The 16,203-nt window shown below is 44.8% G+C and overlaps 1 protein-coding gene across 2 annotated transcripts in view; it reads right to left on the bottom strand.

The window, feature by feature from the left end:
• The window catches only part of SMS (spermine synthase), a 54,346-nt gene that overhangs the window by 21,796 nt on the left and 16,347 nt on the right, over positions 1 to 16,203 (bottom strand). For both annotated transcript variants that reach the window (XM_047844782.1, XM_047844781.1), the window contains exons 2-4: positions 6,977 to 7,097; positions 2,927 to 3,017; positions 2,323 to 2,387 (exon numbers count right to left, since the gene is read on the bottom strand). In XM_047844782.1, coding sequence (XP_047700738.1) covers positions 2,323 to 2,387; positions 2,927 to 3,017; positions 6,977 to 7,044 — 224 coding nt within the window. In that variant the 5' untranslated portion in view covers positions 7,045 to 7,097. The remainder of the gene's footprint in view (positions 1 to 2,322; positions 2,388 to 2,926; positions 3,018 to 6,976; positions 7,098 to 16,203) is intronic.

Genomic DNA, 16,203 nt, shown 5'->3' with positions numbered 1-16,203 from the left:
CCAACACATTGGTTTTTAAAGCCTGGCAAAGAAACAAAAAGGATCTCTAACAGGATGGGGAAGCCATCTATCTTGATGAAGCACTCATCCCAGCATGAAGTACATCTATCTCTTTGGAACGGACTACAGGAGATATTCCGGAGCCCCACACAACTCTGGTTTCAACTGTCACTGCTGAACATTAAAAATGGATCCTAGAGAGAAAGTCAGGTAAAGTATGTCCTGGGCCTCAGGTACACTGGGTAAACCACAATATGTCCCTCCACTCCTCAACAAAACTTGAATGATGTGAGTTTGTTTTCCTGTTCCTTTTCTTTTAAAAAACAATATGAAAATAAATTCTCTAATACATCCCATAGCTTCTTAGTTGAAAATTCAGATTTAAGTCATCAGCCACAGGGGAACAATAATTTCAGATGTTACTGAGTTACCTGTTAATGACTGAATTTCTTTTTTTTTTTTTAATTTTTTTTTTTTAACATTTATTGATTTTTTTGAGACAGAGAGAGACAGAGCATGAACAGGAAAGGGTCAGAGAGAGAAGGAGACACAGAATCCGAAACAGGCTCCAGGCTCTGAGCTGTCAGCCCAGAGCCCGACGCGGGGCTTGAACCCACGAACCGTGAAATCATGACCTGAGCCAAAGTCGGACGCTTAACCGACTGAGCCACCCAGGCGCCCCAATGACTGAATTTCTAACCATGTCATTCCTCAAAGAGAAAAGTGGCACCATCCTTGTCCTTTTGAGGCCAATAACAAAAAGCCTACCACCAAATATTCCCAATAACTTCTCGACCCCTCCACCCTGGTTTCATGAAAAGATTTAACAGCAGCAACAAGCAAAAGCAAAGTCTGTATTGTGAATTGAAAATATGAAGCTTAACTCCACTCTCAAAACTCCTCTACCAAAAAGAATCAGACTTGTCATGAATGCCGAAAACCACAAATGCATTCCATCTATTTACTCACTCCTAAAAACAACCCCAATAAAAGACCAATAAAAATCAGAGGCATTTTGATGTTGGCAAATTCATTATCATGGAGTTAACACATTTTACAACACAGTGGGAACCTGCTGAATGCAAGCTGGTGCAGATATGAAAATGGTGCAAGCAGGGAAAGATGGAAAATCCACAAGTGTGAGGGTGTGAACATATTTTTAAGGATAGGAAAGAGGGAAATATAGCTGCAGATGCATACACTGAACTTAGGCGGGATACACAAATCTAGGTACTCTGGCAGATTTCAACAAAGTGGGCAACTTGTGGACTGTTACACTCGTTTACTGGCAGTTCCCTGCTTTCTACCTTACCAGAGATCAAACAACTTTCTGGTTAAGCTTACATCAGCCCTGGAGCTTTCCTATGGGCTGAGGAACTCAGCATGCTGAGCAATTCAGTCCTTACACATCCTCGGTCTTGCCAAAATGAATTCCCTCTTCTAGAAAGTGCTGTCAACTAGGGAAATCTGTATTCTGGTCGCTTCCATCAGTGGTGGTGCAACCTTGGTGCAGTGTGTTTGCTGTTGTGAGTAATGGGCCAGCCTCCTACTCCTGGGGCCTGATAAGGAGCCACCCAGACAGGGAAGAGCAAACTGCTGAGAATTACCTGCTGGGCATCCATGATTCACTTCTATTCTTAATTCCCAGGACCCACCCGAGACTCTGTCCATTCCAACAAACGTCAAAACTGTTATTTCTATCAAAGCTCTTTTAACAATTGACATCACAGACAAATACCTCTACACTATTCAAGAGAACTTTTGGTAGGGACAGAAACGTTCCTTATCTGTGCTGTGCACTATGATAGTCACTAGCCATTAGCTACTAACAGGAGACTAGTGAGAGGAAAGGAATGGAACTATTTTTATTAAGTTTAAACAGCCAAAAACTGTCTTCATTACCATTTGAAAAGAACCGACCTGTGGCTGCTCAAAGTGGGTGGCCTCTCAATTCTTCCTATCTTGCAGTTACCTTACTTGAAAGCTGTGAGACAAATTTTCTGTCACCTCATCTTGTCCTGAATCTTAGAACTGAATTCCACTTGAGAGCGCAGAGTTCTGAGCAGAGAGAGCGCGTTTTCACTTTACTGGACCAGGTTGGGAAGTTTTCTAACTCCCCTGTGACTGAGATGGAAGCCCCATCAGCTCTCTGCTTTATACAGTTCCAGCTCCTGAGACTCACTCCCTGTCTCCTTTCTACCTTGTCTTGTTTGGGTGTGAGGCACCCGCTAGCTCAGGCTATCATGTTGCCAAAAGCAGCCCGTACTCGGGGACAACACGACCATTCCGATGATCTTACCCGACATTCAGGAGTGAACTTACCGCTTCACCCGCCCAGTACTGTCCCGACTCAATTCTTTCATTCTTTCTTCTACTTTGTTCAGAAGCTACAATTAAAAGAAAAGAAGTCAATGGGCTTACAGAACAGGCTAAGAGGTACACCGAAGTTATAGACCAGGAGGCTGAGGCCGTGGTGATAGACCTGTGCTTTTACTCCTGTCCTCCCCCATCCCTTCAGCAGCCTCCAGACCTGGCCCAGTTCCACACACCACACCAACCAGGCCTCAAGGTGCTGACCCAACCTCAGTCTAAGTCACCAGTGAAATAACGGGGAAGGGGAGAACAGAAGGGTAAGGCACATAGAACATCCTGCTTAAAGGTGTACGTTCCATCCAGTGGCAACAAGTAAAATTACTCAGTATTCAAGCAGTCAAGGGAATGATGACAAGCCAGGTTCCTAACAATAACTGAGGAACAACTATTTTTCTTCTAAAATCATTGATCTGGAGGGAGGAAAGTTTAAAGTTAACTGGGTTGTCAGCAATTAAGTAAAATAACTTTACCATTAAAATAGACATTTAATAATCCTCAAATACTTATAATTACATCGAAGTAAATAAAAAGTCAATAAAAGTGAAAAACCAACACTGTCAACTTCTTGGCCTTGTGAATCACCATCATAACTCTGAAGGTCCAATAACACCAGTCCATGTGGGTAAATTCTCAAATTGGCAAAACTACAAAGGAAAGTATAATTGTAAGGTTAGGAATTGTATCATGGCATTCCCAAGAAAAAGACACCAACCCACCCAATTAAAAGGAAAGACCATTGCTTTTTTTTCCCCTAAATTACATAGTTAACCCTTTTAGTTTCTTAGGAGAGCCTCTTCTTGGGGGTGAGGGAGCCACCTATCAGGGAAGATTTAGATGGAGTCACCACATGCTAACGTTTTCACATAACAGGTTCTTGGGCCCAGAAAGTGATTCAGTAGCAAGTTCTGTGAACCTGATGATTTTTTTTTTTCCAAAGTAAATTCTACCCCCAAAGTGGGACTCGAACACACGATCCTGAAATCAAGAGTCGCATGCTCTACCATCTGAGCCAGCCAGAAGCCCCTGTGAACCTGCTTTTTAAAGAAGGTTCCCTGGCACATGATTGGGCCAGGTTTAGTAACCATGGCCTTAAGATGAAGGGAGGGTAGGAAAGGGCAAGTGGGTCCTCCCAATTAACCTTCAGAGAGTTCAAACCAGAGCCTTGTTTTTCTGACTGCAAGCAGGTGGTGGTTAAACTGACTTAGTTGTGGACTGGCACACCCCAGCCCTATACTGCAAACCAGATCCAGCCCGCAAGCTGTTTTGCAAAGCCTGCAGATTAAGAATGGTTTTTACATTTTTTAAAGAGTTGTTTAAAAAAGAGAGAGAGAATGTGACAGACACTTAAGTGGCTTCTTACAAAAAAGCTTTCTGACCCCTAATTTGGTGAATCTGCACATTTTTCTTAAAATGTCAGAGTGTATCACACCTAATAGAAGTTAATTATTTGGAAGAACTTCTGTTTCAATCATACACGTGTATCTGTACGGCATAGACACAGAGGAATATGTACAGGGTTATGACATAAAATTACTTCCTAGCATAAGCTGTGGTTAAAGAAACATTTGAAACACACTAAATTAGAAGAATTCTGTTCAGAGAATACCGGCAGTGTGCTTAGATTAAAAAAATAAACACAGGGGCACCTGGGTGGCGCAGTCGGTTAAGCGTCCGACTTCAGCCAGGTCACGATCTCGCGGTCCGTGAGTTCGAGCCCCGCGTCGGGCTCTGGGCTGACAGCTCAGAGCCTGGAGCCTGTTTCCGATTCTGTGTCTCCCTCTCTCTCTCTGCCCCTCCCCCGTTCATGCTCTGTCTCTCTCTGTCCCAAAAATAAATAAAACGTTGAAAAAATTTAAAAAAATAAATAAATAAACACTACTAGTTAATTTTACCTTCAGCCCCCAAATCAAGTTCAGGCCCAGGAAGGCACAAATCAATTACATCTGAATGTAGCTAATCATCTTTCCTTGCCCCTCCACCACCAGCAGCACAAAGGACAGGGGCTGGGGATGGGGGAAGGGTAGAAAAACATCACTTTTAACCACCTGATTGATTCTAGCTGAGTCCTCTGCCAGAGAACTGCAGAAACACAGGAACACAGACAATGCGGGAAGTTAAGGTCTAGTAACAAACTCAACCATTAAAAACAGAAAGAAATAGAGAGGAAAATTTGTGGGGCGGGGGCCCCGCGGGGTGGAAAACATGTAAAAAGGTGGATGAGGATCAAGACCTCAGCATCACAATGTGGCCATTAGCCAGAAGTCAAGCCAGAAGCGGGTGCTGTCCCCCTGAGCCTGGTGGCCTGCCAACCACCCCCCACCACCACCACCAATCCATGCCTGGGCGGGAGAAGTGAGGTTTCAGGACAGGAACCACAGGGATGAGTCCCAGTTGACCAAGCAAAAGAAGAGGTAGACCAATGTGGAAAATAAGTTTTTAAACAAAGCAAGTTGGGGAGCCTTGGTGGCTCAGATGGTTAGGCATCTGACCAGCTCAGGTCATAATCTCAAGGTTTGTGAGTTCCAGCCCCACACAGGGCTTTCTGCTATCAGCACAGCCTGCTTCACACCCTCTGTCTCCCTCTCTCTATGCCCCTCCCCTGCTTGCACGCTCTCTAAGTAAAAACATTTAAAATAACCATGTTAATTTTCATTTTTTCTGCTTTCAGAAGCAAACAGCTCTTGTCACTCAAAATTCCCTTCCAGGAAGAATTCTAGACTCCCTAGACAACGGGAATTGGTGTATATGGTACAAGATTCAAGAAATGAGGTACAGAAGTAGGCAGGGCCTGGCTGCAAAGGCAGTTAGGAGACTGTTACGAGATTCAAGGCTTCACCTAAAGTGGAAAAGGAGCCTCCTGGGGCGGCAGGGTGACATGGCTCAATTTGCTGTGGTTCCCAAAGGATGGCCCATACCCAGGACAGCAAGAGACCATGGCAGGAAGGTGGAGAAAAGAGGCCAGGACAGAGAGGGACTGAATGCAAACCTGCAGGAGCTGGAAGGATCAAGGACAGCTGCAAACCTCTACTTCCAGGAAACGTGCTGTTAACTGGGTCAGAGCATGGACCAGGGGAGGCAGGAGAGTTTGGTGGTGATGTTGATTTGGGGTCAAATCAACATCTTCCTTGAGGAAAAAATTACTTTAGATACATTTGAGGTATCTGCTAAACACATACATGGAGATTTGCTACATAGTTAAAAATACATATCTGGGCTTGGGGAGAGAGGAGCTGGGAATTCTTTGAGAGGCATCAAGAGAGGGAAGTCCATTACCCCCATGGGGTGGACCATGTTGACTTATACAGAGAATAATGAAAGGGCGGGGCGGGGGGCATGCTAAGAAGTTTCCCTCATCTTCCAGCATTGCCTTCTGAACCTCTGTAAGAGCATGGGGGTGGTTATTTTTTCTTTTAATAGAAAAACAAGTGAGAGAACATGGGACATTAATGAAACCATGTGGAATTCTAGTACTTTGTACCTTGGGGGAATGGAATTAAAGTCACTGAAAATACCCAGGAGTTCACATTTTAAAATTAACAGGGCAAGGGCACCTGGGTGGCTCAGTTGGTTAAGTGTCCGACTTTGGCTCAGGTCATGATCTCACAGTTCATAGGTTCGAGCCCCGCATCAGACTCTGTGCTGACAGCTCGGAGCCTGGAGCCTACTTCAGATTCTGTGTCTCCCTCTCTCTCTGACCCTGCCCCGCTTGCGCTCTGTCTCTCTCTCTCTCAAAAATAAATAATAAACATTAAAAAAAATTTAATGTTTTAAATTAATAGTGCAAATCACTAAGAATCTTACTAGTTTCCACGCTAAACCAGACAAGATAGAATACAAACCTAGACTTAGGAGAGCACAAAGAGCTCAACACACTGGCAGCTTCTTATCGGTCAGTTCTTAATTTAGGTTTCCTTTCCAACTCCCAGAACATATTGGCTTTCATCTACATACTGATTATGTAAAGTCTAGATAGTCTATAAAGTCTTAAGGGAAAAAAAACTTGAAATCTTGGATCTCCTCATCTTCCTGTCAACCTTCTTGCAGACATTCTCATCCTGCATTTGACCACGGTCTGCATTAATTAATAACTTATAACCGTGCTAATCGCAGTGGGATTCACAGTGGGGTCAGCTGACCAGCACCACCAGCACTCCCTGGGAGCTTGCTGGAAATGCTATTTAGGGTGCTGCCCCAGAGCAGTATACTGCATCAGAAATTCTTGGAGTGGGGCCCAGGAATCTTTTAACCAAGTCTGAATCATGGCCTACCAGTTCACAGTGCTTATGCTGCCCAGGGGGGTTCTGGGTCCTGGCCACACAGCAGAATCATCTAGGCAGGGGAGTTTGGAAAAATACTGATGCCCAGTGGCCTCAATCTCTGGGAGAATGACTGGGGTAATGGCATCTTGTGAAAGTGCTCCCAGACGAGTCTACTGTGCAGTTAGGGCTGAGAAGCACAAGTCTAGCTCCCTCCTACAAGGTGTCACAGGAGGAAATAAAAATACCTGGACACCACCCCACCACTGCCCTTTGCCCCCACCCTTCACCCCCCACCCCCAACTGAAGTACTCAGATCTGAAGAGCAGCACTCAAAGACACCTCACCTGCCGTTTTTGTTTATGTAGGTCGCTAAATAACCATGGTCTTGCCAGGTGTGCACCGACTCCGTCATCCCTTGCTCCTGGAAAATGGACTGGAGGCCTTTTAGAATGGTCTCACCATCAGCTAGAGAACAAGGGAGAGAAGGCAAGGTGGTCAAGATGAAGTACATTCCAGAGGAAAGCCAATGAGGCAGTTTGACGACCGAACTTTCTGAGAAAACCTGAACAAAGAGTTGCCAGTGTCACCTATCCCTTTTGTCATGAGCTGTGTAAACGTTCAACTCCATGAGGAGACACTACACAGATTACCAGGTAACACAATAAAGACACCAAAAAAAACCCACAAAATAATTGTGCTGAGGATGCAGACATGTATTCAGCCAACTAGAGATGGCACAACAAAATATTTAGCCTAAACCAGAAATCAAAGATATGCAAATAAAGGAGCTTCTACTTTAGGGTAAATTAATGAGCATATACAGTGCTAGAAAGGGGATTCCATCCTCTGTTGATGGGTATTATAAATGACTTCAAAACTTTTGGTTCTATGTTCCAGATGTCTCACAGTAAGGATGGGTTGCTATTATAATTTGAAAAACATAAATCAAACAGGGCCACTCAGTAACTTATTTCTATATGGTAGAAAATGAACAACTCCATATGGGACAAGCTGCTATGCAGTGTGAACCCCTCCTTGGCCAGAAGCCACTCTTCCCCCTCCCTCCCACCCACCTCCAAAATGGAGCTCAATCAAGGTTACAGAAATTGCATTAATCTCTGAAGATTCACTTGAAGCCAGAATCTTCAAGAATATCCAACATTATGAGACTGAGAGGAAAGGCAAAATGCCATTTTTTCTCTTCTAGTTCTATATGCTAAGCAGTCATTTTCTGAGAAGGGTAAGATAAAAAACCGAGATGAGACTAAAGGAATTACTCTGTACTGGCCCATGAGCCCTGCACAGGCTGGTGCTTTTTCCACATAAAATAGCGGAGGCGGCAAAGCGTCAAAACCCAAGGCAAAAGAAAAAACAGATTCACAGCTGACCACAGTGTGGTTTCACAAGAAAATTACACTAGAATTCCTTCCATAAACTAACTAGTGCCAAAACCTGGACTAGAAGTTAGTATTTTTTTCACTCTACATAGAATGTATCTCCAGTGATGTCTGGAACTATGTTCTAAAGACCTTCCAGAGCATAGTAAATGAAGACCACAAATGGGGTCAGAGGCCAAATTGGATAGCAGATATGTCTTATTCTGGCTGGCACAGACTTTTTTTAAAAATGTAAGTCAGTTGCCCCTTAAAAACCTGATTTCACCTGCCCCCCCCCCTGCAGTGGGTGGAATGGTGGCCCCCCCCAAAGGATATGTCCACATACTAACCTCCAGAACCTGAAAATGTGACCTGATTTGGAAAAAGGGTTTTGCAGATGTAATTATAGATCTAGAGAGGAGATCATCTTGGATTATCCAGGTGGGCCCTAAATCCAATGACAAGTGCCCTTATGACAGAAAAGGAGACACAGGAGTAGGTGACAGAAAGACAAAAGTAGAGACTGAATTGATAACAGCCACAGGCTGAGAACACGGAAGAGCCATGAGAAGCAGGAAGAGGTAAGCAAGGACTCTCCCCTAGAACCTTTAGAAGGGACCACAGCCTTGCCAGCAATTGTTTTGGATTTCTGGCCTCCAAAACTGGGAGAGAATAGGTTTCCGTTGTTTTAAGCCATCCAATTTGTAGCACTTTGTTACGGCAGCTCCAGAGGACTAATACACCCACCAAAATTCATATTTTTAACATCACTTAACAAACAATAGTGGGGCACCTGGGTGGCTCTGTCAGTTAAGCCTCTGACTTCTGCTCAGGTCATGATCTTGCGGTTGAGGAGTTTGAGTCCCGCGTCAGGCTCTCTGCTGTCAGCACAGAGACCACTTCGGATCCTCTGTCCACCCCTCTCTGCCCCTCTTCTGCTCATCCTCTCTCTCTCTCAAAAGAAATAAACTTTAAAAAACAGCAAATAGCATAGCAAAAATGGCAGTGAAGGCATCATTTTTTAATCTTCCAAATCCCCAGAGACAGAGATATTAGGATAGCACAACTAAAACTCACAGACAACATTTAAAATAAAACTAGATGAGTGTGCACCCCCAAGCGCCCAAACAGGAGCAGGTAGAGACAAGCAAGTCACAACCTAGAGGCCTGTGTGGTACCAGCAATGGTGAGAGGAAGTAAGAAAGCAAAGGGACTTCAAATTGCTCATAAAAACATCAGCTGGGGTTCATGCACAAGGAAGGGCTCTCCTCCTTTGAGAAGGCAGCACCCAGAAGGGACACAGTGAGAGAGAGCAGGGTACACAGTGAGAGAGAGCAGGATAGTTTATGGAGCCAGATAATGTCAGGGTGGCCAATCCCTATGACGAGCAAATGAAGGGAGGCTGCTTCTAGGGAAAAGCCCCCCATCAGGGAAAGACTACTGGAGCAGAATGCACACCACACCCACAGCATAAGCATCAACGAACGAGTGGTGACCTCATGTCTCATTAGTCTAGCTCATTCCCACAGAACTATGCCTTTGGGAAACTCATTTGGCAGAAAATAGCTGGCTTCGCTATTCTGAAATTGGTTTCAGGAAATTAAAAGGGGGAAGCCTGAATTTTATCTGCTGAATTATATTCGGTTTTAAGACCGAAATCCACCCCCTAAAAAAATTCTGATTTCAAACTTCATAAAAAAGAACTGACCTTGTTCAATGTGTTTGTCACTGAAGCCTGGTGGGGTCAAGCCACCATGGAAGTGACTGAGCTGCAGGGCGGGAAAGACAAGTATGCCCAGTGTGCCCGAGTCCCACATACCCCAAGCAGTACTTGCCCTGAATAGGAAAACCACTATGTCATTATTCAATCCCTCCTTGGCTAGAACAGATGTTTTCTGTTTCGAAAGTGTATAAAACAAATCATCACTCCTGGTAAATGGCCTCAAGACTGGGTCCTGCTGGCACATTAGAAAACAGAACACAAATCCCTCATGCCGGTAAAGGGGACAATCTAGACAGGGCCACCCTATCACTGGCCAGGCTGTACAGTGAATGAAGACCTCAGCTCCAAGGCTGAGCCAGGGCAAAATCTATCCCTTGGGCCAAGGAAAGGGGGATCTTTGATACACCTAAAACCCTTGTCTGCTGGCCAAACCCAGCATGGTGACCATCCTCCTTTTCTAACTGGCACTGGCAGAAAGGCACTGAGGGGGCTAATGGAGGCCCCCCATCCAGCCAGGTTTCAAACAGAAGAAAAACACATTATGAAAGAAACCCAACTGAGAGTGTTACTTGTTTCTGTACTGTGGGCTTGCCCCTCAATTCAACACAAATATGCCAGGTCTGAATGTTCTTCCTGGCTGTCGCCACCGCCTGGTCCCTTGTGGGCAAAGAACATGCCAGCCCTGCCAAGGATACAGGGACTGTGCTTTTCTGCACTATCCTCCTGCTCTCTCCTCTCTTGTCATCCACATCACTCACAGTCCTTGGAGAAGACTGAGAAAGGGGAGCCAGAGCTGAACCAACTGCCCAGCAACTCTTTCCCAGAACCAAGGTTTTCAAATGAAAACAAAGCCATGAGGTGCCAGGGTGGCTTAGGCAGTTGGGTGTCCAACTCTTGATTTCGGTTCAGGTCATGATCCCTGGGTCATGGGATCGAGCGCCAAGGTGGGCCCCATACTAAGCAGGGAGCCTGCTTAAGATTCTCTCTCCTTCCCTTTGCCCCTGTCCCCTGCTTGCTCTCTCTCCCTCGCACTCTAAATTTTTTTAATTACAAAATAAATGAATAAAATAAAATGAAGCCAAAGACCTGAGCTCTGCTAGGTTTAATGATGTGGCTAGCTTGGTCATCTTAACCTCAAGTGTTCAATAAATGTTTTGCGGGGAAATGAATTTATTTCAGTTAGCTAAATTAATCATCCATATTGCTATATCTTTGCAGAGTTTCTAGAACTTCTATATCAGTGATTTTCAATCCTAGCAGTGCATTATCATCACCTGGAGAGTTTTAAAAACCGGTATGTCACATCCTAGACCAATCAAATAAAAGTCTGGGGGTGGCACTCAGGCATCAGTATTTTTCAAAGCTCCCTGGGAAATTCCAATGCACAGCTAAGGTTGAGAACCACTGATCTAAACCACTAGATAACAAGAATGAACAAGAAATCCCCGCTATTTCCAAACTAATTACACTCGAGTCACAAAAAGGTTATAGAAAATGTTGAACAAAGTCTGACAAAAACCCAAACTCCTTACTAACTATAGCCACAGGTAGCCTAGGACATGCCCCAGAAAATGCTCTGCAGTTATTATCCAATTTCAACCTTTCATACCCATCTAGTAAGAAACATGTAACACAACCGAACAAAATATATTTGGCTATATCAGGGCTCCTCAATTGGTGATGACAACATATGGTGTGAAGGACTGTCTTGTGCCTCACAGGACCTTGGCAATCCCAGTCATACACACGACATGTGGGTAGTACCCCCCTTTGTTAAAAAAAAAAAAATTTAAGGGGGCACCTGGGTGGCTCAGTCAGTTGAGTGACCAACTCTTGATTTTGGCTCAGGGAGGGCACTCTCTGTGTGATTGAGCGCCGCATCAGGCTCTGTGCTGACAGTGTGGTGCCTGCTTGGGATTCTGTCTCCCTCTCTTTCTGCCCCTCCTGTGTGCATGCATGCTCTCTCTCCCTCTCTCTGTCAAAAATAAACAAATAAACAAACTTTAAAAATTAAAAACAGGGACGCCTAGACGGCTCAGTTGGTTAAGCAACCGACTCTTGATTTGGGCTCAGGTCATAATCTCACGGTTTGTGTGATAGAGCCCCACATAGGGGTCTGTGCTGACAGCAGAGCCTGCTTGGGATTCTCTCTCCCTCTCTCTCTGCCTCTCCCCTGCTTACGTGCTCGCTCATGTGCTCGCTCTCTCTCAAAATAAATACTTTAAAAAATAAATAAAAATAAATTAAAAAAAATTTTTTTAAAGACTCCACACCATCATTGCCCAGGGGCAGAAGTGGAGTGGGCAATACAATCCCTTGAGAACTACTAGTAAAACTGAGCCTGGGGTCAGAGCATATCCAAATTTGGGAACACGAAGACTGCAATGTCATAAATGCCTACAAACCAGAGAATTTGAAAGTAGATTCAAATGCTAAGAGATATAATCACACAGCTTTCAAGTAGGCATGGTAATCCAAACTAGGCTAATAAAATGTCGTTTGGCAGAAGTTCTTAAAAAAACTCTGGCCAGGCAAGAATGATGTGCAACTAGTATACCACTCAGCCTTCCAAAGTGCTCAGCAACACAAGGACCTGTCCCAGGGCAAAATATGTCATTTGTCAACTAGACAACTCAATGCCCCCGTTTCCAGACCACTGCCCACTTTGAGTTTATTCAACAATAACTTTAAAAGAAATCAACTTAGAGGTCTGATCCAAATTACATACACCACTATCAAAAGAAAGGAAGGGAAGAGAGAAAGGAAGGGAAGAGGGGGGTGAGGGGAGAAGAGCAGGGAATGAAGGCCCACATTTCATCTTCCTGCCTCATTTTCTCCCAGAGATTCACTCCTGGAGAGCTCTGACTGTGAGTATCAGCTCCAGATGGCTGAACCCCAAATGCATATATCCAGCTGGAAGATACCTCCTGCCTAAATGCTCACCACACTGTCCCAGTCAAGTCTGAAAATGGGCTTGGACTTCTCTACTCCACCCCCCACTAGATGTTAATACCCTTGCCACTTAAAATCCCCCATGAAGCTCCCCTTGAAACTTTTCCCACAAATCCCCCACCACAGCCTCTCTGCCCATCCAAGCTCACTGGCCAGGCACCCCTCACACACCTCACTTCCTCAACCATAAGATGCGGACACCACTTTGCAGGTTTCCTGCAGGGAACCTGACACCAGTGTTCATTCCCTCCATCCCTCCTGGTCTAGTACTGCCATTTAATCATTGCTCCACTAGGTGGGCAGCCCCAGTCACAGAAGTTCAGATCAGCTGCACCCACCCAGCTTACAAGCCCAAAACAATGAGTAAGGGATTCATGCTGAGTAAAAACGTAAGATACCCACCACCCTGGCATAAAGAGGGGAAAACATGCTTCAGTCATACATATTCCCACTTCTTTCTTCCATTTTAAGTAATGGTCAAGATACTGTAACCTCCTTAACAAGATGAATTCCAGCAGAAGATGCCCTGAGGGGAGAAGCAATTGTCACCCAGAAAAAAAACTGCAGGTTCTCTCTGCACCTGCAGACCCAACTTTGCATCTTTAAGTCCTTTCAACTTCAGAAACTTAAGAAAACTCAGGACATAGGGTGTGTGTCAGTCACCTCTTGTGCAGGGCCATCAGCCTGCCCGGCCATGGGCCAGAGCCCCAGTGGCCACCTCTGCAAAGTCAGGGGTTTGGAATGAGCGAATTCGCTCACATTCAAGCAGCATCTGGCTAGTGAAATTAGGAGACAAATTTCTATTCTTGCCAAACATATCTTTAATTATGAAGGCTGGAAATTCCACACGTCCCCATCAAGCCTCCGTCCCCCATTTCTTTGCTTCCTAGCTCTCCCTCACAATGGCTCAAGCTACTTCATAGCCAAGGGGTTGATTACTCCCATCATCGCACCATACCCAAGTGGTGGAGCCGAACATCCGGCCTCCTTCCAGTTCGCGCCTACTGCACAGACCCTGGTACCTCCAGAGCCCCGTGCCTTACTCCACTTGACTCTCTGATCCCACTGGGTCTGTCTCCCCATCCCACTTCCCCTCCTCCTTTCTGAGAGCCGTACTCCCCTAATGGGCAGTGGCAACAGAGAAGTCAGCAGCTCACAGCAAGGAGAAGCATCAACGCAGGCATCCTTTACCCAAAACCTGAGAATCTGATGTCAGAGAAGCTAAGAGCCAGTTTTGCGTTGTGCAGTTTTCCTTCACACAAAACCAGCTTTCAGGTCACCTTGATAGGCTCCTAAACCTAAAGTGGAAGAAAAGGCAAACTGCATTCTAACACACTCTGAAGTCATTCAGGTATCTGCTTTAAAAATCCACTCAGGGGCGCCTGGATGGCTCAATCGTATAAGCATCTCTTGGTTTCAGCTCAGGTCATGATCTCACGGTTTCTGAGTTCAAGCCCCACGTCGGACCAGACATCACTGAGCTAGCTTGGGATTCTCTCTCTCTCCCTCTCTCTCTGTCCCTCCCCAGCTCCTGCTCTATCAAAATAAATAAATAAATTTTGAAAAAAATAAAAGTCATTTATTAAATAAAATAAAAATCCACTCAGATGTCCTAATCTCAACAATGGTGGTAGTTACGTGACTGTATGCATTGGTCAAAACTCAGAACTATACATAAAATTTACTCAACATGAATTATATCAAGTTTAAAAAAATCATGGGGCACCTGGGTGGCTCAGGCGGTTAAACATCCGACTTCGGCTCAGGTCATGATCTTGGGGTTTGTGAGTTCAAGCCCCGCGTCAGTCTCTGTGCTGACAAGCTCAGCAGAGCCTGGAGCTGGCATGGGATTCTGTGTGTCTCCCTCTCTCTCTGCCCCTCCCCTGCTCATGCTCTGTCTCTCTCCCTTTCAAAAATAAATAAACATTAAAAAAAAACTCCATTCCAGGGGCATCTGGGGTGGCTCAGTTATGCATCTGGACTCTTGCTGATCTCAGCTCAGGTCTTGATCTCAGGGTTGGGAGTTCAAGCCCTAAATTGGGCCCCAAGCTGAGCGTGAACCTACTTTATAAAAAAAAAAAAATCTATTCCAGAGTTACCACCACCATTGGCATAACCACTCTGAGAATAACAAAATAGCACAGCATTCCTCATGGGCTCCCTCTCACCCAAGTGCATGCTCACAAGTATTTAAAGGTGTGAGAATATCTTTGAACTCACTTGGGATATGCTACATGTAATCACAAACATCAGTGTTGACAGGCAGCAAGCCCAGATTACTGAAATCAAGTGATATAGAGACAAAACCTTCACATTTCACAAGAGCTCAACACTTAATCCAAACCAAGTTCCAGGCTCTGAGCTGTCAGCACAGAGACCAACACAGGGCTCAAACCCATGAACTACAAGGTCATGACCTGAGCTCAAGTCGGTTGCTTAACCGACTGAGTCATCCAGGCACCCCCACTTTTTTTTTATTTTTAAATTTTAACAAAGGGTCTTGTGCATCAGGAGACTTCTCAGACATTCAGAAGCCTAATAAATTTCCAAGGATTAAAGTGAAGGTCAAGCATGTGGTTCCTTGGGCTATCTTACGGCTTGGTCTTCTAGTCCCACATCCAGTTCTTTTTACAACAGCTGCAAGATGATTAATCTGACACAAAACCCAAGATGACAGCAATGTTCAGAGCAGCATGTTTCATAATAATGAAAAAGTGGAAACATCCCAATTGTCCATCAAGCTATATAAATGGATAAACAAAACGTGGTATATCCATACCATGAACTATTATTCAGCCATAAAGGAATGCAATATTGATATACGCTACAACATGGATGACATGATGCTAAGTGAAAGAAATCAGTCACAAAGGACCACATATTGAAGGAGTCCATTTATATGACATAGCCAGAAAAGGTATATACCTACACATTAAAAGCAAATGAGCGCATGCTAGAGGCTGGGAGGAACAAGAGGCTAGGAGGAATAGGGATGATGGCTAAGGGCTACACATTTCTTTCTGGGGTGATGAAAATGTTCTAAAATGTGGTGATGGTCACACAAAACAATGTGCTGAAAACTACTGAAATGAATATTTTAAATGGGGGAACAGTATGGCAAGAGAGTCATCTCAATGAACCTGTCCCAAAAAATACAAACACACAAGCTGCACTTCCAGATTCTCAGGTACTGTGAAGTAGTCAAGGCAACAGAAAGTTCCAGAAGTCGACTGTTCCCCTACAACCAACCATAAATAAGCCAGGCCTTAGGCACAAATTAAAGGGGCTCCAAGGGGCAGTCTCCTCTACCCATCCACCCAACCCATTAACGAATAACAAGTATCTGAGCAGCTGGTGTGTGCAGGCACTGTCCCAGGCAGCGGACATGGCTTTCATGCCACGAACACACACCTGCGGCCAGTCTCAGTGCCTCAGTTCAATCACTCAGTGCCTCAGTTCCATGCTATGTGTGGCATGGCCACTATAGTTAATAACAGTGCATCATGTATTTGAAAGTGGC

The sequence above is a fragment of the Prionailurus viverrinus genome, chromosome X (assembly GCF_022837055.1).
Source record: "Prionailurus viverrinus isolate Anna chromosome X, UM_Priviv_1.0, whole genome shotgun sequence".
NCBI classification, from domain to species: domain Eukaryota; kingdom Metazoa; phylum Chordata; class Mammalia; order Carnivora; family Felidae; genus Prionailurus; species Prionailurus viverrinus.
Note: the sequence above shows the minus strand (reverse complement) of the source record. Positions and strands in the feature narration are given on the sequence as shown.